At 41.0% G+C, this 25,334-nt stretch overlaps 1 protein-coding gene across 1 annotated transcript in view; it reads left to right on the forward strand.

Moving 5' to 3' along the window:
* KMT2D (lysine methyltransferase 2D) overlaps positions 1–25,334 on the forward strand; it is a 3,358,270-nt gene that overhangs the window by 2,458,366 nt on the left and 874,570 nt on the right. Inside the window, exon 28 of the mRNA XM_044082193.1 lies at positions 2,759–3,003. Within this exon, the coding sequence (XP_043938128.1) occupies positions 2,759–3,003 (245 nt within the window). The remainder of the gene's footprint in view (positions 1–2,758; positions 3,004–25,334) is intronic.

Below are 25,334 nucleotides of genomic sequence, written 5' to 3' on the forward strand. Positions count from 1 at the left end.
TGCCTTCGGGCATGCCTTCCCCCTCCTCTTCTCCTTTGGCCAACAGTAGCCCAATTTCCACCAGCACCCTGTTGGCTAACAGAACTGGTGGCAGTCGTCGTTAACCCGGGCTTCGACCAATCCGGTATGGAAATATGAAATGTTCTCCACATAAGTAATGTGGCAGAGGTTTTACGCCGGGTGCCCTTCCTGACGCAACCCTCCCCATTTATCCGGGCTTGGGACCGGCACAAAGAAATGCACTGGCTTGTGCATCCCCAGTGGCTGTTTTTTTATTTATATATATATATATATATATATATATATATATATATATATATATATATATATATACATATATATATATATTATATGTATAGAGAGAGAGAGAGAGATATATCTAGAGATATAGATATATACATATATTACCTTTACTGTTGCTCTTGTGGCCTGGATTATGCCATTGTGGGCCTGAAAGGGATCCTTGATGGCCAGATCACTTACTAAAATTAAGGATTTCGGTATGTATGTTTTCATTTTGCAGTGTATCATAAGCTTGTGGGTTTTGGCTCAGCAGAAGCCAACATTTCCTTAGAAGTGTTTAGTGTAGTAATCCATGCATAGGATTACATCTCTAAGCTGTTAATGAACTGCTTCCTCCTCCCACCTTCAAATGCATACTGTGCGACTTTGAGCAGCTCACTTAAGCAGACAGTGCTCCCACATCCCCAAGGAAAAGGGGCACTTGTGTCCCGTGGGCTAACTTGGTTAACAAATCTTCCCAAAAACACAACAAAAAAACTTCTGCCTCCACTGCAGAATCCTCCTTCTCCTCTAAACCTGAAGTTTATAACTGGCCAGAGTACCCACCCTTTTGAGTGACTGGCGTTTTGCAACACTAAAGTTAGTTTGTTGGAGGGTACTGTATTTGTTGACCATTATTCCAGTCTGTAAGCTCTGAATTTTGTCTGCTCTTAATTGTAAGAAACCTTTAAATCTTTCACAGGAGCAGATGCCTTTTAATATTGTGACATTTCCTCCAAGATGACTGTCAGAACTCAAACCAGTCCAGTCATTCTATGCATTGTCCTGATGCTAGAGATCTTTATACCCTTGATGTTCCCCATCACCTCAGGTTTGTTTCAGTACTCTGTATCCTGTGATCTCATTTGTGCCAAAGGCACTTTTATACAGATTTTCATGAGGAGGATGGCTTCTTTTGGCACCTATGTACTTCAGGACTTAGATTTCTGAGCCCTTGTTTTATGGGTCTTCCTGCATTTCCTGTCTCCATGGGATTATTTTGTTTGAGGTTCTTCCTAATAGTTATGCCTCTAGTACTCAAAGTATCTTCTAATCTGTGAGGTGGGCTACTGCAGTGGGTTCTTATTACCCTCCTGCAGTCCCTATTTGAATGGACTTAAGCAATTTAATGCATTTTTCTGCTTATTTGGTTTTCAGATGTGCTTGGGTGGTACTGTAGTGTTTAAAGGGGAGTGCAAGAGCTTGACGCACCCTACTGTCCCAGACCAAAACTTTGTCATAAGCTGGTGGGAGGGACATGTGATTTGACCTTGAGTGTATGAGGTAGAGAGAACATGTTACAGGAATTTTATTGCAGAGTCATTTTCTCAGAATAGGACTGCAGAGTGCTTTCTTGTACAACACTTGATATGGTGAGTACTCATATCTTAGGTATGGAGAAGAATCAGATTACTGAGGTAAGTAGGCAATTTGCTGTCCTATTGACAGTGGGTAGTTAGGGGGTTAACTGTAACAAGAAAACACTGGTCTTTGCAGTGCTTCATGTTTGATTTGTTTTGCCTTTTTCAACAAATTTGAGCTTCAGATTTGGGTAAAAGCATACACATTCATCTTATTGACTGATGATAGAGAGATGCAAGCAGACTTTAGTATTTGGAAAATCTAGCTTCCAAAATGACTCGTGTGAACACATGGCTATGCAGCCAGTATTCAGCATAGTTTTTCTCTTTAGCAAGAGAAGTAGAGAAACAGCTTGCATACTGGAAATGGAGCATTATGTAGTGAACAGAGATTGGAAAAAGATCTGGGTGCTGGTGCCAGCCTTATGCTAAAGTGTATGCATTGTGAGATAGGACTTCAGATATCCTCATTCCATTATGGTAGTGTGTGGTTAATGAAGCCTTAATTGGAATATTGTTTTATGGAGGCCATATTGGAGAAATTGACATCACCAGGTTTATTGTTCACTGTGGCTAATAAAAATGTTAAGCGGGACTAAAGAATGTGGAATATCAGGAAAGACAAAGTATTAACCACATGTACATTTCTCGGGAGAATTGAATGAGTTTTGTGTGGACTTGCTGCCTGATACACAGTTGGGGGAAGACTAGTCAGGGAGAGAGGACAGGCTTGGATAGCAGCAGAAGACTGAGGAATTCAGGATTGACACTGAGAAGTATCAGAAGAGTAATATGCCCTGTAAGTGCCTCTTTGGAAGAAGTGTAATGTAATAGTTAAAGAAAATCTGTTTAAGTATATCTGCATTTGATAATGAAATGTTTGGAAAGGGGGTTTGGCAACTGCATAGACTGTGCTAGCTGCAGGAGGCGAATGGACTTTTTTTTTTTTTTTTTGAGCCAGCCGTGATAATGAGAATCTGTATGTGTACGTATGATTTAATTCTGTCGAGGGCTTAAATTTTGTGAAACTTTGTTTAACTGCTTAATTTCATCTTTAGCATGTTTCTGTTAAAGGCGATCTTGTTTAGACTGTAATCATTTTTTTGTATTCCCAGGGACAGAGGAGGCTTCTTTAGTCCAGAGCACTGTGATTCTGACAGCCCTTGGGCTACACCATCTACACCTGCAACTCCTTCCACACCAACTACCCCAACAGCAGAAGGGGAGACAGAGGGTCTTACATATAACCAGAGAAACCTTCAACGATGGGAAAAAGATGAAGAATTGGGCCAGTTATCCACAATTTCACCTGTCCTGTATGCCAATCTCAACTTCCCAAACCTAAAGCAGGAGTATCCAGGCAAGTGAATTGTAGTTTTTCCAGTCTAGCAAATAGTTGTTTGCATGGGACTTAAATTGCTAAACAATGAAGTCTACAGTCAAATACTTCATCAAGAGTGTTGCGTGCAATATGACTTATAAGGGGGAGTACTTTCATAGCTGAAAGTTAATGCTTTGTGTATATTGTTTGAACTGTTCCTCTCCAAATAGGGGTGCTGGAGGACAAGCTGCCCTGCAAAAATGCTTATTGTTTGTTTTTACTACCTGTTGAGGTTTTGCCAGTGTATAATGATATGGTGGAATTTGTAGGAGTTAAGTCCTGTTAGCAGGTTCAGCTTGATGAGCTTGTGCTTTGACAAGTTGGTCTGTGTTACAGCTACGGCCTGATCCCAACATTTCCTTCCCAAAATGATGTGTACAGGCAATGGGACCCACTAAGGGAAGCTGTTAGCCAACATGTTTGTCAGGTAACACAACAGAGAAAAGGTAATCTCAAAGAATTGCATATCTTGTACACAGTGTGAGGTACATATCATTTTTAGCTGTAAACCTTGCACACCTTTAACCTCCTCCTACATTAGGTGCCACCAGCATTATCCTTTATTTCTTTCCGTTTTAAAAGTTGTTTGAAAGTTCAGCAGATCTTGAAATATCCTGTTTATACACTTCAAGGTGCTAATACGGCAGACAGCCATGTTCCCCACAGTTCAGACTCCTCCCCTGTCCAATAACACTTCCTGCTTTCCTCGTATCTTGTTTGCTACTATATACATCAGGCATGATCAACTGTAGATTGAGCAGATAATTGCTTATTTGTCTTGAGTTAATGAATTGCGGTGATGTTCTTTCTGTTTCACTGTTGCAGTCATCACGCTTGGGTTATCCTGCCAGGGGTAGCCCTCAGTCGTCCCGAATACCAGAGGCTTAGTATTTCTGCGTTGGTTGCTGTCACTCCAGGACTGACATCAGGTCGTCAGTGGTATAAAATCAGGCAGCCGATGCCATTACACTAGTCTCCCTTGCCGAGGGTCCCGAAGCAGACACAGTTCATACGAGTGACGGTCGGCCGCTACCTGACTTTTCATTTCCGAATCGAAGTTGAAGTCTTCTAAAGCCAAGTACCCCATTGGGGATCCTTTTTTCTTGCTCTAACCGATGTCAGAAAAAGTTAACAATTGTCTCGCCTGTGGAAAGCAAATACCACACTGAGATTTCCATTCTTACTGCATCACCTATTTAGGCTCAGACCACGACGTCCCTTGCTGTCGCTTTTGTGCTTTGTTCAACGTCAGAACTTTACGTCGTCAGGCCCTTATTGTAGCTAAATATTTTTGCTCAGTCCTCGTATTCCAATTTGGCTTTGGTAAGCCCATCCATCTACCAGTCTTCTGAAAAACCGTAAGGATAAAGACAGAGACAAGACCGTACAGGTCCAAAACTGCCAATGATGTTGCCATTAAGCTAGTTGTCAGTTCTCTTTTCCTCAGTGAGGCACTTTCGCAGCCCCTAATGCCAACTTATGTGGAATCGCAGGCTGCTACAGAGACCCGTTCGGAGTCCGTTATGCCGTGAGACTCTTCTTCGACTATGGATCCTGTGGATGTCTCTACCTTGGATGGGTCTGGAGCCGCTGAGCAGGCACTGGCTTCCAAGGAAGTTCTTTGCATTAATATGCATGATATTCGACACAAACCGACTTCTTTCGCGTCTTCAGTTCTTTCTAAAACTATCGAGTTTCTAAGGCCTAAGGGTACGGACTACGCCTAAAAAAACAATGACCCAAGCTCAGGCACCTGCTTCCATGCCTCAATCTCAAATGCTTAAAATGGTGGAAAACCTTATGCTTATTAGAGGAAGCCAGGCTACCCCTTCCAAAAGAAAGAGACTTGTCCCCAGTAGTTTTATCTGAACAGGAGCCTGATGACTCTGAGGTTTCTGAATATGAAGACATGCAACCGCTTTCTGCTTATGAGGTTTCTAATGCAGCGGAATACATTTCTTCTGCCTCTCCTCCAAGGATTTTTCATTTGAAGCTCTACATACTTTAAGGGAGCATTTCCAGTGTGAATGTCAGGACTGTCCTCATTCAAAAAAGAGACTCGGGGAATTCTTAGATTTACCACAGCACAGACCTTTAGCCATTCCTCCTGTCCTGGATGTTGTGGATGATGATTTTATGGAATCCCGTTTGACTCCTGCTCCCAGGAAATCTGACAGGTACTACAGAGTTCCTGACTGTTTCAAATTCCTTTTCAAAAATCCTACTGCTGACCCAGAGGTCATCTCCCAAGGACCAAAAGGAATTAAAGCAACCTCAGCTAAGAATCCCACCCCCTCAGACAGGGATTCCCGAGCTTTAGACAGATGGGGTAAAAAAGTATACACCTCTGCAACTCTTGCTATTAGAGCACTAAATTGTCAGTTCCACATGCTGAAATAGCAGCATACCATGGAACTCCTCAAACAAAAAAATGTCTTCTTTTCTTGCTTGTGCAGAAAATAAAGAATTACAAGAGCTCATGCATTCTGCAAGCCAAGTTACTAAGCACACGTTGGAGTGTGGCTTTGATGCCCTAGAAGCGTCTTGCAGGGCAGCAGTCACTGGTTCTGTCCTTAGAAGGCATGCTTGGCTTAAGGAACAGACCTTGCCAGACCATGTCAAATCAAAATTATTGGGTGCACCATTGAACAAAGACAATTTGTTTGGCACCAAGGCGGAAGAGGTCTTTAAAAAGATGGAAGAAAAAGCTAAATCTATAAAGACAGTTAAAGACTTTTTACAGGTCCATCCTTCAAGGTTCAGTAGGCGTTGCCCCTCCAAGCACTGGTCCTTTCCAGCCTCCTCCAGGCCAGCTCAACCCAGACCCAGGGGAAGGAGACACCCCAGACAGCAGTCCCAGGGAATGCAGAGATCTAAGCGGTGGAGTTCCTCCACTTCAAAAACAGGGAGTGCTAAGCCATCCCCTTATGGTAATAACTCGCAATGACTTCACACCTCCACCCCTTACCTCTACCCACCTGCTTGTGCCCCTAGGAGGAAAACTCTCCTTCCATGCAAACAGTTGGGCCTCTATTACCAACGACCGATGGGTCCTCAACATAGTGTCCCAGGGATACAAATTTTATTTCCACACTCTGCCAACCCCAGAAGGGTTCCCACGGCTTCCTCCAAACCAGTGGGCAGAGGCCAGAAAGGAAGTCCTTTCCCTGCTCTCCATGAGGGCATTACAGCATGTTCCTGCAGACCAGATAGGACAAGGTTTCTATTCCAGACTCTTCCTGGTACCCAGAAAAGAGGGCACCTGGTGCCCAGTCCTCTATCTAGCCATTCTAAACACATTTCTAGTGATGATAAAATTCAGAATGCTCACCCTCCAGCAGCTTCTTCCTATGCTTTCCAAGAATGCTTATTTAACCACCCTAGACCTAAAAGAGGCCTACCTACACATTCCAAGCAGAGAATCTTGCAGGAAATAAAAAACACACCAAACAGCCAGTAAATAGCAGCAATTCTCCTTATATTTTCAAGACCTGGTACCTCGGCATCTCGCCTTCAATGGGTCAATCTTGCAGGAAATATCTACGTTTTAGGGCAGGATCTGTGCACTTTAATTTCTCTGTGCTTCCCTTTGGCTTATCCACTGCTCCCAGAGTTTTTACAAAATGCCTGGCTCCAGCCATTGCTTTATGCAGACAAAGAAATAATCAAATTTACCCCCTACTTAGATGATTGCCTGATTCAGGCAGACAGTCAGGAAAAGCTGTTACAGCACCTGACCTGTGTAAAGGACCTACTGACCTCCCCAGGGTATACTATCAACGAATAGAAATCAATACTAGTCCCCACATAAAAAATTGTATTCCTGGGAGCAAGCCTGGACACAGCATCCTAGATGGCATTTCTTACTCCAGAAAAACAAGCCTGCCTGACAGGCTGTTTCTCTCATCTAACCACCAGAACCCAGTTATCCACAAGGAAAATCCTGCAAGCTCTAGGGTTCATGGCCTCCTGCATTCTACTCATTCCATATGCCAGACTGCATATGAGGAAACTACAGTGGTACCTAAAAAGCCTTTGGTGTCAACACTCTCAAGATCTGGAAGCTATCATACCTATGATTCCCTGTCTAAGGAAAGATTTTCTTTGGTGGGCAGCAGCATGCAACCACAACAAGGGACTTCCCTTCTCACAACCCCATGCCACCCAGACCCTCACCACAGAAGCATCAGACTATGCCTGGGGTGCACACCTGGACGGCAGGTGCATTCAGGGCCATTGGAGCCCAAATTAAATACATCTGCACATAAACCAAAAAGAGATGCCAGCTTTTCAGCATGCCCTGACAGCTTTCAGACCCCTACTCTCCCCGGGGCCTCTAGTGATCAAAACAGAAAACACAACAGTGATGTGGTATATTAACAAGTGGGGATGGACTCACTCTTATCCTCTCTGCAGGCTCGCCATGACCCTTTGGCACATGGCCTCAGCCATGCAGATACACCTGCTAGCACAATTCCTGCTAGGTTCCCTAAACTCTCTAGCAGACAACTTAAGCCGGAATCTGCTAGACCTACATGAGTGGCAGCTAGACAACAGAACCTTCAACCTTGTAACCGAGAAATGGGGCACCCTGAAGGTGAACCTCTTTGCCTCCCACTGCAATCATCAGCTCAGCAAATTCTGCATCAGAGAACCTCACAGCAAAGCCTGGAAAGTGGATGCTCTATCCTTCTCGATCTGTGCATTTCCCCCTCTACCACGCATTTCAAGGGTACTGCTCAAAGTAAGGGAGGAAAAACCAAGGGCAAACTTGATTGCTTCAGACTGGCGATGCCAGCACTGGTACCCACTGCTGCGCAGCCGGTCACCCCTGCCACCATGGCACTTACCTCAGATTCCAACACACTTGACCCAGAAGAATGGAGAATTCATGCATCCACAATTGTAGACCCTGAACCTGGCAGCCTGGCTTATTCCCTGACCTCTCCTCAAGTTGCCAACCTAAGCAAACAAGTCCTGGATGTTGTACGTGAGGCCAGACGCCCCAGCACTAGAATATCCTATGCTGACAAGTGGAAAAGGTTTTGCACCTGGATCCAGGCCAAGGGAGCTGAAACAGCAAAGCTCTCCCTTCCTCTCATCCTGAATTACCTAGCAGACCTACTACACAGGGGCCTGTCCTTCTCTTCTATTAAAATTCATGCCTGTGCCATCTCTGCTCATTACAGCACAGAGCCATCTCTCTTCACACCCTCCCATCCAACAGTTCCTAAGAGGGGCTGACAACTTAAGGCCACCCAGAATAGATCCCACCCCAGCTTGGGACCTTAATTGTGTGTTGGAAAAGCTCACCTTACCCCCTTTTGAACCTACAGATTCAGCAGAGTTAAAATTCCTCTCTTGGAAAACAACCTTGTTTCTGGCCATCACTTCAGCTATAAGAGATTCAGAGCTACAAGCACTCATGGTTGTAGAGCCCTTCATCATTTTCCATGCTGACACAGTTTCCCTCAAGACTAATCCATCCTTCATGCCTAAAGCGGTGTCCATTGTGGCTCTCAACCAATCCATTCATTTGCCCACCTTTTTCCCTAACCCACAAAACAAGGGGGAAAGGATTCTGCACTCACTAGAGGTGCACAGCCAGCTCAGATTTTGTCTGGATAGGACTAAATCTTTCAGGAAAAACTGATCAATTGCTAGTCAGCTTCGCAGCAGGGGCAAAGCGCAAGGCCATATCCAAACAAACAGTCTCCAAATGGATAGCACACCATCAGTTTCTGCTACAAACCGCATGGGAAACCGCCCCCAAAGGGGATCAGGGCGCATACCACCAGGGCAACCTCTACCACTGCAGCTTTTCTCAGAGGTGTCCCCACCAGAGACATCCTGGGGGCTGCAACACGGACTTCTGTTCATACCTTCAAGCATTACCACCTGCCTATCTTCAAATCCAGGGCAGGCTTTGCCACCGCAGTCTTGCAGGACCTCCTAGCCAGCCCCCAGTCTTTCTGACTGCCTCCACCCTTTCCTTCAGCTTTGGGAATCAACCCAAGTGTGATAACTGCAACAGTGAAACACGAAGTACATAGTACAGTTGTGTACACTTACCATAAATCTAGATGTTCAAGTGTATTCACTGTTGCAGTCCTAGTTTCCCATCCTCCATCCCCCTTGTCTCTCTCTCTCTCTTCCTCTCTCCTTACAGGGAATTTTTGGTATATACTTTCTACTGGTCGTATTTTTCCACCATAACCTAGCTCCCTATTTGGAGGCTTCTGACAGTTGGGGCAAGAAAAAATGATGTAATTGCTTTGTCTGTCTGATTTTATACCACTGACTACCTGACGTCAGTCTTGGAACAGCAGCAACTGACACAGAAATACTAAGCCTCCGGTATTCGGGATGACTGAGGGCTACCCCTGGCAAGATAACCTAAGTGTGATGACTGCAACAGTGAATACACATGAACATCTACATTTATGGTAAGTGTACACCAACTGTACTTCATCAGTCTCGCCTTTATTCTCACTGATGGGTCGCATCCGATGTGTCAGATCCGTTTCGGCCTTTCCTATAGCTCAAGGTCTTCAGCAAAGCTCATGGGCCTCCTTCCCTACCAATAATGCAGTTCCCTAACTTCCTCAGATCTCGTTTGCCGTGCTGCGAGAAGGTTCTTTATGCAAGCTCTGGGGTAAGTTCTTTGTATATTTATTTACTTTATTCTTCTAGTTAATTAGTAACTTTAGATTTGCTAACTTCCCCGTTGTTGTTTTCTGTGTACTTGTTCCTGATAGTTCCCTAGTTAGTAGTTCCTCTCATTAGCCTATGTTTTTAGTTTATGGATGTCTAACTTGCACCTGTTTTAGTTAGAGGGTGTCTTCTTTCCTTTCCCTTCCCTCAGGTGTTTTAGTAATTGTTTGGGACTAAATCCCTTTCCTTCCCTTTCTGGTTACTGCTCGTTTTTAGTTAGAGAGCAGTTAACCACAGTCTCTTCAACCACTAAATTCTGTTTAAGTTAGAGGACTTTTCCCCTTTTTTTTCTCCTTTTTCCTTGTTTTTCTGGGTGTGTGTGTGTGTGTGTGTCTACTTCATAACAGTGAAATTTCGTAACGTTGAGTTTCATAACATTGAGACCATAACACAGAAGATTGAAAGTGTGCTTCATAACATTACAAACTGCATTGCACAAGTAAATAAGATCCCCTCCCCATACAACACCACTTAACTAACAAACACACTTTCTACTACATTTCTGAGGTTCGGAATTTAACTTTTTTCCACTGCAGTGCGATCTTGGAGTTGATATATTTAATTTACGGGGTGTGTGGGAGGTGCAGGGGGGCTCCCCCCCCCCCGCACAAACGTAGTCAAAAGTGTGTCTGTTAGTTTGGTAGTGGTGTAGGTGGAGAGGATGGTATTTACATGCGCATTGTAGTTTCAGTGTTATGAAGCACACTTTCAGTGTTCTGAGTTTTCAATGTTTTGGCTTTTCAGTGTTTTGGGATTTAGATGTTTTGGTCTCAATGTTATGAAATTCAGTATTATGAAATTTCACTGTTATGAAGTAGACACACACACATATATATATATATATATATTTATATATATATATATATATATATATATATATATATATATATATAAATAAATATATACATACATACATATATATATATCAATAAGATAGTTCTGTTTTTCTTTAGAACTCTCATTTGTGGTGTTTTTCTGGATTGGAATTTTTTTCTCTAGTGTCGTCTAGGCTACCTTCAGATATATCCCAAAAGGAAGGCAAGCCATTGGGATTTAAACAATTCAAGAAGATGCCTCTCAGTGACTTGCACACATTGTGTGTATACTGTTTGGGGCCTCTATTTACAAGAATCATGTGCCATATGCCATGCCATTAATCAAAGGGTGCTTTTGCAACGCAAAACAAAATTGATTTTGAAGAGGTTAATTAAAACCCCTTTCTCTGAAGCTATTTCTTCCTATCCCGCTTCTCCTAAATCAGAAAAGTGTGAGAGATCAGGGAAGTGGTCCCTGGCTCCAAAAACCTTGTTGGAGCAGAGGACTAAGCAACCGAACATGTCTGCTCCGACAGCACCTATGGAGCAGACAACTTCTACAGAACCTGGAACTTCATCGTATCAGTCAAAGGTTTCAGATCCAAAATCCTCCACAGAATCTGCTCCGAAGACCCCATTGCCCATGAAGTATCGCCATCGGAGCCAATCTTGTCCTGGCTCCTATCACATTTTCTTACCAGATCCACAATATTGTCTGCAAGGTCTGCTCTGGGCCTCTCGAATGAAGATGTGGATAGGGTGATGCAGTTGTTTCTCAAGACACCTGCCTTGGCCAAGCGTCTTTTGGATCCGAACCCAAAGGAGTCTGATCAGACTCGTACTTCTCTTGTGACGCCTACTTCTCCTCTGATCCTTCCCTTGGTTTCAGAACTGGAAGACTCTGACATCCAGCTGGTGTGTATCGAGTTCGGGACCTGTCAGCTTCTCTGACCCAATGTCCGCCCCATGCGTCTCCAACCAGTCTGAGCTGGAGAACTTTGGGACTTGACATTCACCTGTTGGGTCATCGAAGCCGATTCGGATCGCCTCAAGTCCAACACTGTCTCTGAGGGCCTTGGTGCGGATGGGTTTGACTCCTACCTCTTTTTCAGAGCTTCCGTCTCCTGCGCCAAGGTCTTTCAGCCCCAAGATCTCTATTGTCTGGTATGGGGAGTTCATTGAAGCAGGGACAGTCTGCCTTCGAAGTTGTGAGGGGGGCGATGACTGCTCCTCCATCTCAGGCACAGCCTCCTTCGGAAACTTCCTCCATCGATGGCACAGATGTCTTTACCTCATCATCTCCATCCACAAGGACTGCACGGATCCAAGGCCTCAGGTTGTTCCCCAGAGGACTCCCACCCCCCCTTCTGAAACTTCACCAGAATGCCCCACTGAGGAAGTCCCTCAGAAGAGGCCATGCAAGTGGAAGCGTCTTTGACTCCCCAGAAGAGTCTGTTACTTGTCAGCTTTGGAGATATCCTGGAAATCTTGAAACAGGCGACGGGCCATCCTCCCCTCCTTTGGCCGAGGGGTCAGTATACCTGAAGGCCTTCGGATCTCGCCCTTCAACCTCCTAGGTGACACCGCCTTCCAAGAAGCTTATTCAGTTAATCTCTTGGAAGGCTTGGGAAACCTCAGATTCAATAGAACCCACTCCTAGGAGGCCAAACAATTGCATTACAGTTCCCAAAGACCAAGATGTCCTCACCAAGGGAGCAGCAATGGATGCTGTGGTTGTGGCGGCTGCACAAAAAAGGAACTTTGAGACCAGTTCCTCTTTCCATCCTCCTAATAAGGATTCCAGGACCATGGATAGGTATGGGAAGCGCATCTTCTCATCAGTGGGTTTTACTTTGATTGCTGAACTTTCTCTCTAACTTTACCAGACTTCAGAGGGACCAGCTAAAAGCTATCAGACTCCCTTCAGGGAGCGGTAGCTGATGCGGCAACTGATGAGCTCAACGCACAGCTCACTACCGTCAACTCGGTGGTCAACTTGTACATGAGACCCCTCTCATGTGCAGCAGATGGAGCAAGTTGGGAGGCAGGTTCAGGCATCTTAATTAGGAGGCAGGCCTCTATGTGCCTTTGCGACTTTGTGGAGCCCTTTAAGTCTTCCTTTATTAATGCTCCCTTCGATGACTCCTCTCTCTCTGTGCCCAAAGTCAGAAAAATGCTAACCCGGTGTGAGCAGGAGGGTAAGATGTTTGCTGTTGGGGTGCATTTTTCCACAACCACCAGACCATATTCAAAAGATCAGAGGGTAGTGGGAAGATGTGGTTCAGAAAATATCAAAGTTCTTGCCAGGGCACACAGGGTGGATAGTTCCCCCAGGGGCAGAGGAGGAAATAATAATGGAAGATGCTGCCCTCGTGACAGAGGCGGTCTGCAAAATCAGGGTGCCAGTAAATTTTTCTTTGGCAGATCCTTTCAGCATTCCTGAAGAAGTCCCTGACTGCTAGTCTCTGAAGGCAGTTTGGGGGACGATTGTCACTGCACCTCGAAACCTGGAAAAAAAAATTGCAGATGACAAATGGGTGCAGGACAAAATATCCAGGGGCTATATCATTCCCTTCTCTTTTCCCAGTCCAGTAAACAAATCTGTTCCAGACATTCCACTCAGTCAAAAGGAACAAGCGATGTTAGAAATTCAAAAGTTGCTTAGAAAAAGTCATCCAAGAAGTCCCCGCAGACTAGAAAGAATCCATAACTTACTCGAGATTCTTTTTAGTTCCATATAAAACATGGGACTGGAGACCACTATTGGATCTCAGCACACTAAACAAATTGGTGTAGAAAACCAAGTTCCACATGGTGACACTGCCGCTGATGCTTCAATTCTTGGAAAGAGACAATTGGATGTGATCTGTAGACCTTCAGGATGCATACTACCATTCTGATGGAAAGGTGATCCAGAAGGTTTTTGCACTTCCAGCTAGGAGCCAGTCAGTTCCAGTTTCGAACTCTGCCATTTGGTCTCACTACAGCCCACAGTGTGTTCACCAAATGCATGGCAGTAGTGGAGGCTCACCTGAGATGCCGAGGATTCCGGGTGTTTCCGTATTTTGATGACTGGCTTATAAATGGCCCGATCAGGCATCTACTGCTGCAAACCAGGTACTATACATTTCAGCTTTGCTCCTCCCTGGGAATTACGGGTCTATATTAAGTGATCGGAACCTTAAAATATCGAACACCTAAAAGTCGATCATGAAATATCGAACCCTTAACATCAAAAATGGCTGTTTCCACATAGGGAAACAATGCCGTTGGCCAAATTAAAGAAAAAACGGAAATGAATTGGAGAGGGGGGGGCTGTGCCTCCCACACCCCTGTAACTGAATATACCAACTATGAGATCACTGTACAGCAGAGAAAGAACAAAATCCGTGTAACAGCCAAATGACTTGTTTCCCTGTGTGGCCGTTCGCAGTTTTCAGACTTCGACATTTAGTGATTGACCTTTAGGTGTTTGATAACGTAAGGTTTCGATCACATAAAAAGGAACATGGAATTACTGTAAATTGGCAAATCTGCTGTAGAGCCATCTCAAAATTTAATCTTTATAGGAGCAAAAATAAATACAACCACGCTCATAGCAAGACTTTCTCACAAAAGAGTGCACGATATTCGTCTACATGTCAGACTGGTAATCAAAAGAACTCAGGCCAGTACAAAACAAATACTACAGGTTTTGGAGAAAATAGCAGGCTCTGTTGTGCTCATTACTGTAGATCGCCTGCACATGAGGAAACCACAAAGCTTCTCTAAGTTTGCTATTGGTAAAATGTATGCTAGCATGTTGTACTAACTACCTGTGCATAAATTTGCATAAAATAGTTGACCTCTGGTTGCGTCATTATGTAGCGCTTCTTTCTTCAAAGCTAACTTTTATTGTACTGCACAGAATTTACTGTCCCCTGCCAACAAAACATAACTTTAATGTAAAATCCTTATCTTAGAAACAAATTGCAAATAATTCTTGACCCTGCACAGATGTCTTTTTTTCAATTAATAGGAGAAACAAGAATTTGAAAAATTACAATTTACAGTTAAACCAGTTGTGGACATCAGGAATGAAAGACTACACTAATTTCATAAGCAAGTTAAAATATCTAAAGGAGTCTAACAAATATTTGTTTTAGAACTTCTGTCTAATTGTAGACCATTTTTACATAGCTACTTTGCTAGGTAGCTTTTCTCTGTTGTTCCATTTGCTTAAATCCATTCATTAGGTCTGTTACATTTATTCTGTATACCCTGCCTTATATATATATAAATATGTAAAAATATATTCTGAAATATGTTTGCATTTATATTCTTCCTGTCAATTCTGGTTAGATTTTCCATAAGTTTTGAAATGTCTTGCTCATAGTAGTTGAGGTTTAAAACTTCTCACTCTGTAAATATCCAGGGGATTCTTTTCATGTGTACTGAAAGGGATGCCTAATGTTTATTTTCAACATTGTACTGCCTTTTTTTTGGACTTAGATGTGGCAAAAAGGATCCATGGACCAGCCCACTTGCCCAATTAAATAAATCTAATAAAATAAACAAAGGCAAAGTACCAATCACAATGCAATCTGAGGAAATGCCACCGATCCAATCTTCTTTGAGACAGTACCAGTATTAAATCTTCTCTTCCACCTTCCATTCCAAATCCATGCTGGGCATTAAATATCATGTTATCTCAATATAAAACATCTATCTATAATCTGTTTCTCTTTAGCTGTCTTGTTTTAATTTGATAGGGTCAATCTCAGATCTACATGGACCATTTTCAGACCCAACCCAGCAGCAAGGCACAAGACTTCCTTTAGACTACTAGCTCTAGCCAGTCTGTGCGTTGGCATACTTGTCTTTCACCAGTGAATACAGTGTGAGCATCACATCAACTATTTACATAGAAGCTATTATAGTTATTACAGGGACTATCACAAGAAGGTTTGAATAAAGAAAATTATATGATTGTGTAATAGTTTGAAACAATATTTACAATAAATTTGAAAAAAAAAACTTTTGCAATGAGAATTATTTGCTGAGAAAGAAGCAATTATGATACAAGTATTCATTTAACAAATGCACATTAAGGCAACACATTTACCATTGTAGAGGCAGGGGATAAAGACTGTGTAGAAAGCCACTGCTGAAGTAAGGTTGTTCCTTGCCCTTTTCTTTATAGCAGGACCTAGCTGATTTTTTTTCCAAAAGTGTTTTAGGTTGCATTTAAATATTTCTGTGACAGTCTTGTCTGATTCTAAATTGCTGGTGTCATCTTTGAGAATGTCCTTTTGTTTTGAATTTAGGTCAGATGAGGATAAGGTTCTCCTAATGTACATCTCGTAAGGTGTAGTTGGGTTGCCTGATTTTTAGTCTCAATGTATTGTTGTGTTGTCTGATTTTTAGTTTTCATCTTAATGAAGGCAGCGTCTTAGCTTAATTTTGTAGATCTGTGTGGAGAGTAGTAGAGTTGCTCTGTTATTAACCGGTACCATTTAATACATTATATGTAGAAACTTGTCAGTGATGGGTTAGTTGATCTGCGAGTAAAGCAAATCTGCAGATTTTATTATTGCAGTTTGACTTTTTTCGTGTTGCCGTTATAGTGCAGGTGGTTAGTGGGAAAACATTGTTCAGTTTTTGGAATTGGTGCATTCTTAGCTATGACCAGATGAGCAGTGAATGTAAGGTGAGGATCTTTATAGCATAGTTTAAGCTATTCCAGAATTGTGTTGATAATTGTTAGTATGTTTTGAGAAAGAGAGACAAGTCTAAGAGTAATCCTAAGGACGTCTGTTCTGTTTCAGCTGACAAGCATCTGCCATTTTTATTAGTTGCATCATGTGTGCCGGGCCTTTTGGAAGCTTTAAGTGCTTTCCAGAAAGAGTAATGCTAAATTTTAAGGTGTTTTTGAGTCGTTTGTTTCTTTGGACCCAGTTGCAAAGCTTTGTGAAGCTGCTTGCAGTTTTTCTGAAGGGTAGTCAAGTGTTTCCAGGATTCAAGGAGAAGGATAGCCAGCATACATGATTGTTCAGTTGAGAAAAGGCCAGAAGGCAAGTTGTTAATAAATGAGGAATGAAATGTCTGAAGGTACAGTTACAAAAATGTTTACTCATTCACTAAAAGAAAACCATGGAGTAGACAGTAGACTACTTCAGTTGTGCATAACTAAAATTAAATTGCTTCATCTTCATTTGTTGTGCTTCAGGTGACTGTCATGTTGCCATAATGGTACTGTGCATTCTTGAAGCACTTTACAAAAATTGACACATCTCAAACTGGGCCTGCAGAAAGATGAGCTTTCTGTCAACTATAGTCTCTGAATCACATCTGGTTGGCTGTAATACATAAAGGACAGCTGTAGAGCCAGGAAATTGACAGTTGCCTTATATGTAACATTTATGCAGTCTTATGTTCTTCATATGCTTTTTATTAATACTTGCATTTCTACAAACCAGTTAAACTGGTGATCATTAACTTTTCTGTCTTTGGGATGTGGGAAGAAATAGGAACACACAGCAAAAATATTGGTGAGCACAGGGAAGGAGGACTTGGACACTAAACACAGAGAACACCTCCACTAGGATTGGACCAGCAAGCTAAGAGCTTTCAAGTAATAAAGTTCACCAATGCACTGCTGTAAACCCAGAAATGTGAAGATATGTTTAACACGTAGTAAAATGGTGGTTAATGTTTAAACTCTAATGCATCTTAAAACAGTCTTGTCATTTTTTTGTTATATACTGCCCTTTCATGTGCTGCTTAATATCGATTGGTAAGGAAGTGTGCATCAAACACTTGTGACACATTAAGGAGCTATGTTGTCAAATGATAAATAAAATTGCAACTAAAAAGTGTTAATGATGCATAATGATTTTCTTGAAAAAGCTGGCACATTTGTTCCCTTAAACTGAAATGTCTATGTAAATTGTGGATGTGCACACTTCTCCATCGTCCTGATGCTTAATGGAACCATTCTCACCTGAACATTCTGTACCATTTGCTGTAAAGAAAGAATAGTGTGAAGTCACAATTACAGTCTAATATTTGTGTTACATTGTAGATTAAAATCAGTACATTTTAAGTTTATATGTATCTGTGTATATAAACAAGAGCACTGATCTGCATGAACCTTTTTCAGACTAGACCTAAAGCACCATCTGCTCAGGTGACTTAATCAGAGTTGCACAGTAGGCAAATTAAGGCTAAGGGGACATATATTGGGTAAAATTGAGTTATATTGGCTAGGCTTGTAAGAGTTGTTAAGCTGTTAGTTAACTAATCTCTTATGAACCTATAATACTCTGGCTGGGTTGGCCCATGGGTTTACTCAGAGGGTATAATGCACTCTATAATCATTCTAAAAAATGGGCAGACCAAAGTAGTTGATAGTATTTTAGGTTACAAAGTCCTGGTGCTTAAGATAAACTCTGAGCTACCTTTTTTGACTGCTTTTGCTGGTAATGATGATGCTATCAGAAATATTAAGTAGTAGAACATTGTCCACATTGGAAAGGATTCTACCTTGGTAACCAAAATGCAGATAAAAATAAAACTACATTTGGCACAGTTACTACGTTTTGTGATAAGTGTAAGATGACTTAGAAGGGGTAAAACATTAGGCCAAGTTTTAGACACTTGAACATGCATAAGAAATTTATCCAGAATACTCATCAGACAAAAGTTAGATTGGTAGTTCCATGTATGGGACTTGTTCCATTTGGAGCTGTATGGTCAACAATAAGAATTTCACACCATCTAATACTATTAAAATTTGTGGAATTTGGCAGCTAATTACTTGTAATGTGTGTGATGTATCTATTTTAATGTATGCTTCTGTGAAGATTTTTGTTTGCAAAACCTGTAGAATACTTAAAGTAAATATATTGACACATTTGAGTGACATTAGATGCTAAAACAATACCAATGATTTTTATAAGCATACTGTGAAATGCCGTAATGCTGATTTTATGTTCAAACATTGTTTAGCTTAACTAATGTTGGGCCTGAGTAATGGCAAACGATTTTATTAAACAGAAGACACAGATGGAGAATTTGTTTAGGCGCCCTTTTGCTACCAGGATTAATATTTATTTTATTTGACATTTGTTAACCGGGTTGATCCAACTGAGCCAAAGGCCCATTTTCAGTGCAGACCCGAGGAGAAAAGCTCCAATCTACATACAATAAAAATGCAATCACATTATGGTACAGAGTACAATTCCCAAAAACCTGAGTAGACAAGTGCCAGTCTAGGTACAAAAGCACAATACCTTAAATGTTACATGGGCACTTCCCATTACAATAATGTACTATGTAATAAAAGGTAAAAATACGTTTTATATATCAAATGTATCACCGGGAAAAAGATATAACAGTGGTAACAGTAGTGAGAGTATGATTTTGAAACTAAAGGTTCCATCCGTATGATGCCAGAAATGTAAAAACATTGTATTACATGTCAGATAGTAAAGGAGAGAAATGAGTAAGAGTAGGAGAAATAGGCGGAAATAATTCTAATAGATTTGAAGAGGAGGGAGGTAAATAGAGGGGAGGTAAAGACTTCAGAGATGTCAAGTGGGAGCTTGGCATGGGCAGGACCAAGTATTTAGAAGATAGTGTTTTAAATCTCTCTTAACCTGATGTTGAGATGTGTCTTATGTTGGGGGGAGTGAGTTCCAAACGTGCTACAGAGTATTTATAAAGGGACTTCCCAATGTTCTTGTTGGAGAGATAAAAAACTTGAGGCGTTACTAAAGGCAGTCTGAGTAACAGGAAATTCCAAAACACACACAAAAATGGATGTGCTTGACATTTCATCTGGGATCTGAAGAAGGCTATGGCCGAAAGCGCTAATCCTTGTGTTTTTCTTAAGAGTTTGTGATTTTAACTTTTATTTTATTAAAGTTATTTGTTTTAAAAGTAAGAAACGAGAAGTCCTGTGGTGGCATGTCAGTTTTGTTTGTGTTTTGAATGCTCTTGTTGGGGTTGTAGAGGTCAAGAAGATGTCTGTCAGTTGAGTGGAGATGTCTGGGGGGGGGGGTGTAGTCCAATACAAGGTTAGAGAGGGAAGGGCGGAGAAAGAGGGATTGTAGAGAACAGAATGTATGATCTGTAGTTGAAGTAGTAATTGAAATTATTCAGGCCATTGAAGCTTCTTTAGGGCGAAACAGTGGTGAGAGTTGTAAAGAAGATTTGTGGCGAATCTGGCTATTTTGTTGTATGTTTGGTCAAGTTTGGACAAAAGAGTAGATTGATTGTTAGTAAGGATAGGGGCAGTATAAAGTAAACAAGGTAGGAGGAGTGACTGGTGTTGGGAATTTCAGATTTCTGTAAAGTAGGCAAGTTTCTGGTGTTTTATATATATATATATATATATATATATATATATATATATATATATATATGTATGTATATATATATGCATTGTTGGATGTGTAGGTCAAATTTTAGTTAATCAATTATGGTGACAAGCAGTTTATTATGAGGAATAGAATGCTTTTCTACCCTTATGCTGATTTTCATTCCCCTGGAAATGCACTGTGTATGAGTTTGAATATCTGAGTCTGGTTTTATTTGCTGATGAATGGTATGTGTTGTAGTAGTGACCACTTAAGTCACTTTTCAACCACAGCCTCAAAACAGGTATGTACCGCATGAATGGAGAATTACAACTATTATCACGTCATAAGGGTGGACCATCAACTGACCTTAGAAACTTCAGGTGTGACTAGTCTAATATGCAAAGCCATGGATTGAATCATCATGGAAATTATTATCAAAGACTCTGGCAACCTACAGATGTTAGACCCATACCAGTTTGGTTTGGTCAAAGGAAGGTCATGCCTACTTAACCTGGTAGATGACTTTGAGAGCATAACCAAGGCAACGGATGTGGGGAAAACAGTGCGTACTGCCTAATTAGATCTGATTAAGGCATTTGCTACAATACCTTACTCAAGTATTGTTGGCAATCTCTCGGAACTAGGCTTAAATCCCTATATAATTCACTGGATTTCCTGCTTGGCCCACAGAAGATATCCAAGAAGTCAGGATTAGTAAGGCCACCTCCACCAAAAGATTGGTCACCAGTGAAGTACCTCAGGACTCTGTGATGGGACCAGTCTTGTTTGGCATCAGAGTTCAAGGTTAATACCAAGGACTTCTGGCTCACGCAAGTTTGCAAATGACTCCAAATTGGGAGATTGCATAAATTAATCCCCATGACAATGACTGGTGCCAAAGTCACAGATTAAAACTCAATGCCGACAAGTGTATTATAGTACCTTTTGGGGAAAAGTCCACCCAACTGAGAACAAGTAGATTGTAATCTAGCCTTTGGCCAGCATGTAGACAAGGTAGTAAGAAAATCATTCTATGTCCGCCACCTTATAAGTAAGGCTGTGGCATCCAGTTCCAAGGAAGTTATAGTACCACTTCTCTTATGAGACCCATCATTGAGTACAATGCCTGCTTTCAGCATGTACCTTACCAGGCATATGCAACAGTTGGAATGCCCACAGAGGTTTCCCATCAAGAAACTCGAGTATTACCACATTATCCTATACAGATTACCTTAAAAGCCTCTCTCTATACTCAGTCTTCCACAGGATATTGAGAGACAAATTGTGTCTGACATAAAACTCATACTCCAGTCCAGCCCTGATGGACCTTTTGCATATCCACAAAACAAGTAGCACAAACACTAAATCCAAGGATTTAAACACTTTACTTGCAACATAAACGTGAAAAAGCAAACGGTAAACCAACGAAAAAAGTCCACAATTCAGAAGGAGAGCAGTCTGATTAAACGTATCCACAAAGTGCAAGCGGTTTTGAACGCAAATTTATTTTATTAAAAGAGCGTTTTCGCTGCTTAAAAGCAATGCAGCTTCATCAGAAAAAAACATAAAACCAGATAGTGACTTTTTTAAAATATTTAAAGGAAGTGGTTAAATTACATCACTTCCTGTAAAAGCATCATTGCTGCACTCAGATTAAAAAAGCATAATGAAATGCGATCTAATACACATTGAAAATAACCGAAAGTGGTTAAATTTCATGGGAAAAACAGAATGGAAAGCATATGTAACATGACAATTTCTCATTTAGGTAGGAAGGAAAAGAAAGAGGAAGGGGAAGGGATTGGTGAAAATTAACAGGTAAAGAGAGGTGCATACAGGAAAACAGGGGGGGAAGGAAAGGGGGCGGGATGGGGAAGGAAAAAAGAAAAAGAAAACCTGAAGGAGAAGGGGAGGGGGAGGGGGAGAGGGGCTTGAAGGAACAAACAAAAAAAGGGGATGGGAAAGAAAGAGAAACAGTCTGGTGACATCACTAAACCATAAATGTTAATGGTAGTACAGGCTCAAATTGGGAAAAGGGTATAATAATCCCAAAAGTAACAAGAGGCATTAATAGAAGATATATTCACGTGGCCACTAGGACCAAGACCATCTATATAGAGTATATAAATAAATACTCAATGGGTGAATGCCAACAAATTAAGCAGGTGTTACACCACAAGGCTAAACAGGTAAAATATCAATTAGACATAATGAAAGCAAAACCACCCAAGAGAATGGGTTTGTTTTATCTGATATAACTTCTCATTTTGAGAACTGCAGAAATGTTGCAGTTCTCATTCAAACCTGGGCTATTGAATGCATTAAGTGAAATTTGCCATTCAAGTTCTTTGAGTTCTAATAGGCAAGAAGCAGGGCCACCCCTGATGTTGTTGGGCAAATGGTCAATGCCTATGAAATAAAATTTGTGGCTAGGATTGTTATCTATATGTTTAGCCAAGGCATTTTCCAGTTTGTGGTTCCTCATAGCGTATATGTGCTGGTAAATACGCTGTCTAAATTTACGGTCTGTCTTGCCAATGTAAAAAGCAGCGCAGCATTCACATTGGGCTAAGTACACGACCGACCGGGTATCACAGTTAATTCTGTGTTTAATATAGTATTTCCTCTTATTGATTTGGAAGGACCCTCCAGATTTTATAACATTGCAGTAATTACAAGACCCACAGATATAACACCCTTTATTCCTAGTAAAGTTAGGGTTCGATGAGTTGTTCTGTAACAACTCTTTAAGGTTTTTACCTCTTCGAAAAACTAGTTTTGGAAATTCACCCAGTTTTTCAGACAAGTATACGTCACTACTAATAAAATACCAGTTTTTCCAAATGATTTCAGAAACTTTTCTGGAATCGTCACTGAAAGTGGTTATAAAACTGGTGGTGTAGTTAACTTTGTCTGAAAATGTGGTGATATTAGAGGTAATCGATTCCACATCTGTAGGAGAAGAAGGGGTAATTAGACTCGGAGTGGTCAAAATATTGTTAACTGAATTGGTCTTGAATTCATCCAGTAAGGGTTTAAAAAAACCTATTGACCTTTTAAACTCAATTTCAAGAATAATGTCATCAATAAGAGTCTCAGGATATCCTCTGCTCAGAAATTGATTCTTCAAAAATTGAACTTCTTTTTGGAATGATTCAGATGTATTACACATCCGTACAGCCCGCACAAGTTGGCCTTTAACTATTCCACGTTTTTGCTTGAAAGGGTGCAGGCTAGTAAAATGAAGAATTGAGTTGCAGTAAGTCGGCTTACGATAAACAGAAGACAAGTATCTTTTTCCATTTGGATCTTTTTTGATTACGACATCAAGGTAGTCAATGGTCTCACAGGAAAAATGATAAGTGAATTTCAAGAATGGAGTAGTTTGATTCATATACTCAATGAGTGAGATTGCTTCATGGGAATAACTTTAAAAAGGATGAAAATGTCATCCAAGTAGCGGGTATATAGTCCTAGTTTCTTAAATGTAGGATGGGAAAGAAGGAATTTACTTTCCCAGTAGGACATAAATAAGTTGGCAACACTTGCTCCGCAAGGGGATCCCATGGCCACTCCTTGTTTTTGGAGATAAAATTGATTGTTGAAGATGAAGAAGTTGGAACTAAGTACTAGGTCCAACAATTCAGTGACTAATCTGATTTCATTGGGGGTGGCCTTCAAGTCGAGTAATTGTAACTCCAACCATTCTGTAGCCTCTTGGTGAGGAATAGAAGTATATAAATCCACAACATCAATTGTTAAGAAGTTGTTGGAATCATCAAAGTGGAGGTTATTAATGTTCAAAAAGGACCATGAATCCTTACAGATTGCCGGAATTTTCTTAATGTATTTAGATAAAATCTCATCAATTAACTTGGCTGACGGATATGTCATGGAGAGTCTGCCATCAACTAGGGCCCGCATAGGTGGATTGCTGAGATTTTTATGTATTTTAGGAATACCAAACATGACGGGCACTTTGGGAGATGTTATATCCAGGTAGTTGTATAAATCCAAGTCAATTATTGCTGCAAGAAACAGGTCCCTCAGGTAGCCTCTCATCCTCTTGTATGCCAGGTTCATTTCATTGAGAGACGATTCAGCATATGCAGGTGAATCCAAAACTGCAAGCATCTTCTCTATATACATGTTATTATCAAACACGACTAGGCCTCCTCCTTTGTCAGGTTTAATCAAACGAATGGGTAAGGTCTTTAAATCTGTAAGGGCCGTTTTCTGCTCTTTAGTAACATTAAGTTTGTGAGAGTGGCTTGAAAGTCCACAATGGTTGCCCAGATGTCTTAGATCAACTTCACAAATGGATTCGAAAATCCGTAAGCCGAAGTGTAATGGAGGGTTGAAAGTGCTGGAAAGCTTTAAAGTGGAACTATTCCCATGGTCATTGTCATTAAAAAGTAAATTCAAGTTCAATTTCCTCACAAAGCATTTCAGATCGATGATGGTTTTAGTTAAATTGAAATGAGCACTTGGAACAAAGGTATTCCCTTTAGCCAACAATTCTATAATCTCAGGATGTAATTGTATTTGAGAAAAGTTGAAAATTTTAAAGTCTCCTTTATGGTTAGTTAGAATGGAAGGGTAATTTTCACATTCCAAAGGAGAATCTTCAGGTTGATTAATGTGAATGAAAGTATAATTTTCGCATTCCAGAGGAAAATCTTCAGATCTAGGAAAAACCTGAGTTGTTATGTCATTTGGTTGTTGCGAGACCTGTTCCTGGTTTGGTAGGTCCGAGGTGGGAGTGGTCCTAAAAAACGCTTATTAGCCTTGTTTGTATTGTTGTTATTGTTCCTTTGTGGATCAACCCTGTTGTTGATATTGGTTTTGTTATTACCTTTAATTCTATTGCTTCTACGAGGTTCATTCTGGTGAAACACACCAGTTTCAGCATAGTTATCGTCGTTTGTCTCTCCGTTATTGTCTTCATTGTCGTCTCCTTCATGATATGCTTCTGTCCCAAAATAGGTTTCCCGAGTCTCGGGTTTCTGTAGTTTGGGGTAAGCTTTTTGCTGTTGGTACGCTATTCTGTCCCTAGTTAACTTCTTGGTTTTATTTTGTTTAAGTTTAGTCATTAAGCCATCTATACTGTTAAATATGCGATTGTAATCAAATTTGTATCTCAGAAAATCTGCATCTGTTTTAATTAGGTCATCTAGAAGATTAATTTCCTCGGTGACTTTCTGTATAATCAGGGAGTAATGTTTAATCAACAACTCAAGTAGTTGTAGTCCCTGTGTTTCAAAAAGGCGCATTAGATCATTGAGGAAGTCATCGGAACCTTGAATTAAACCTGAGGGCGAGTGTTAATACACTGTTGAAAATAGGAAACCTCAAGTTGCAATTTCTTGAGTTTCAACAGCTTGTTGTCCAATTTCTTCAAGTTGTCTGAAATAGTATTAATTGTTGATGTATTGTC

This window comes from Protopterus annectens, chromosome 9.part0 (genome assembly GCF_019279795.1).
Source record: "Protopterus annectens isolate FY-2018-M chromosome 9.part0, PAN1.0, whole genome shotgun sequence".
Taxonomy (NCBI): Eukaryota; Metazoa; Chordata; order Ceratodontiformes; family Protopteridae; genus Protopterus; species Protopterus annectens.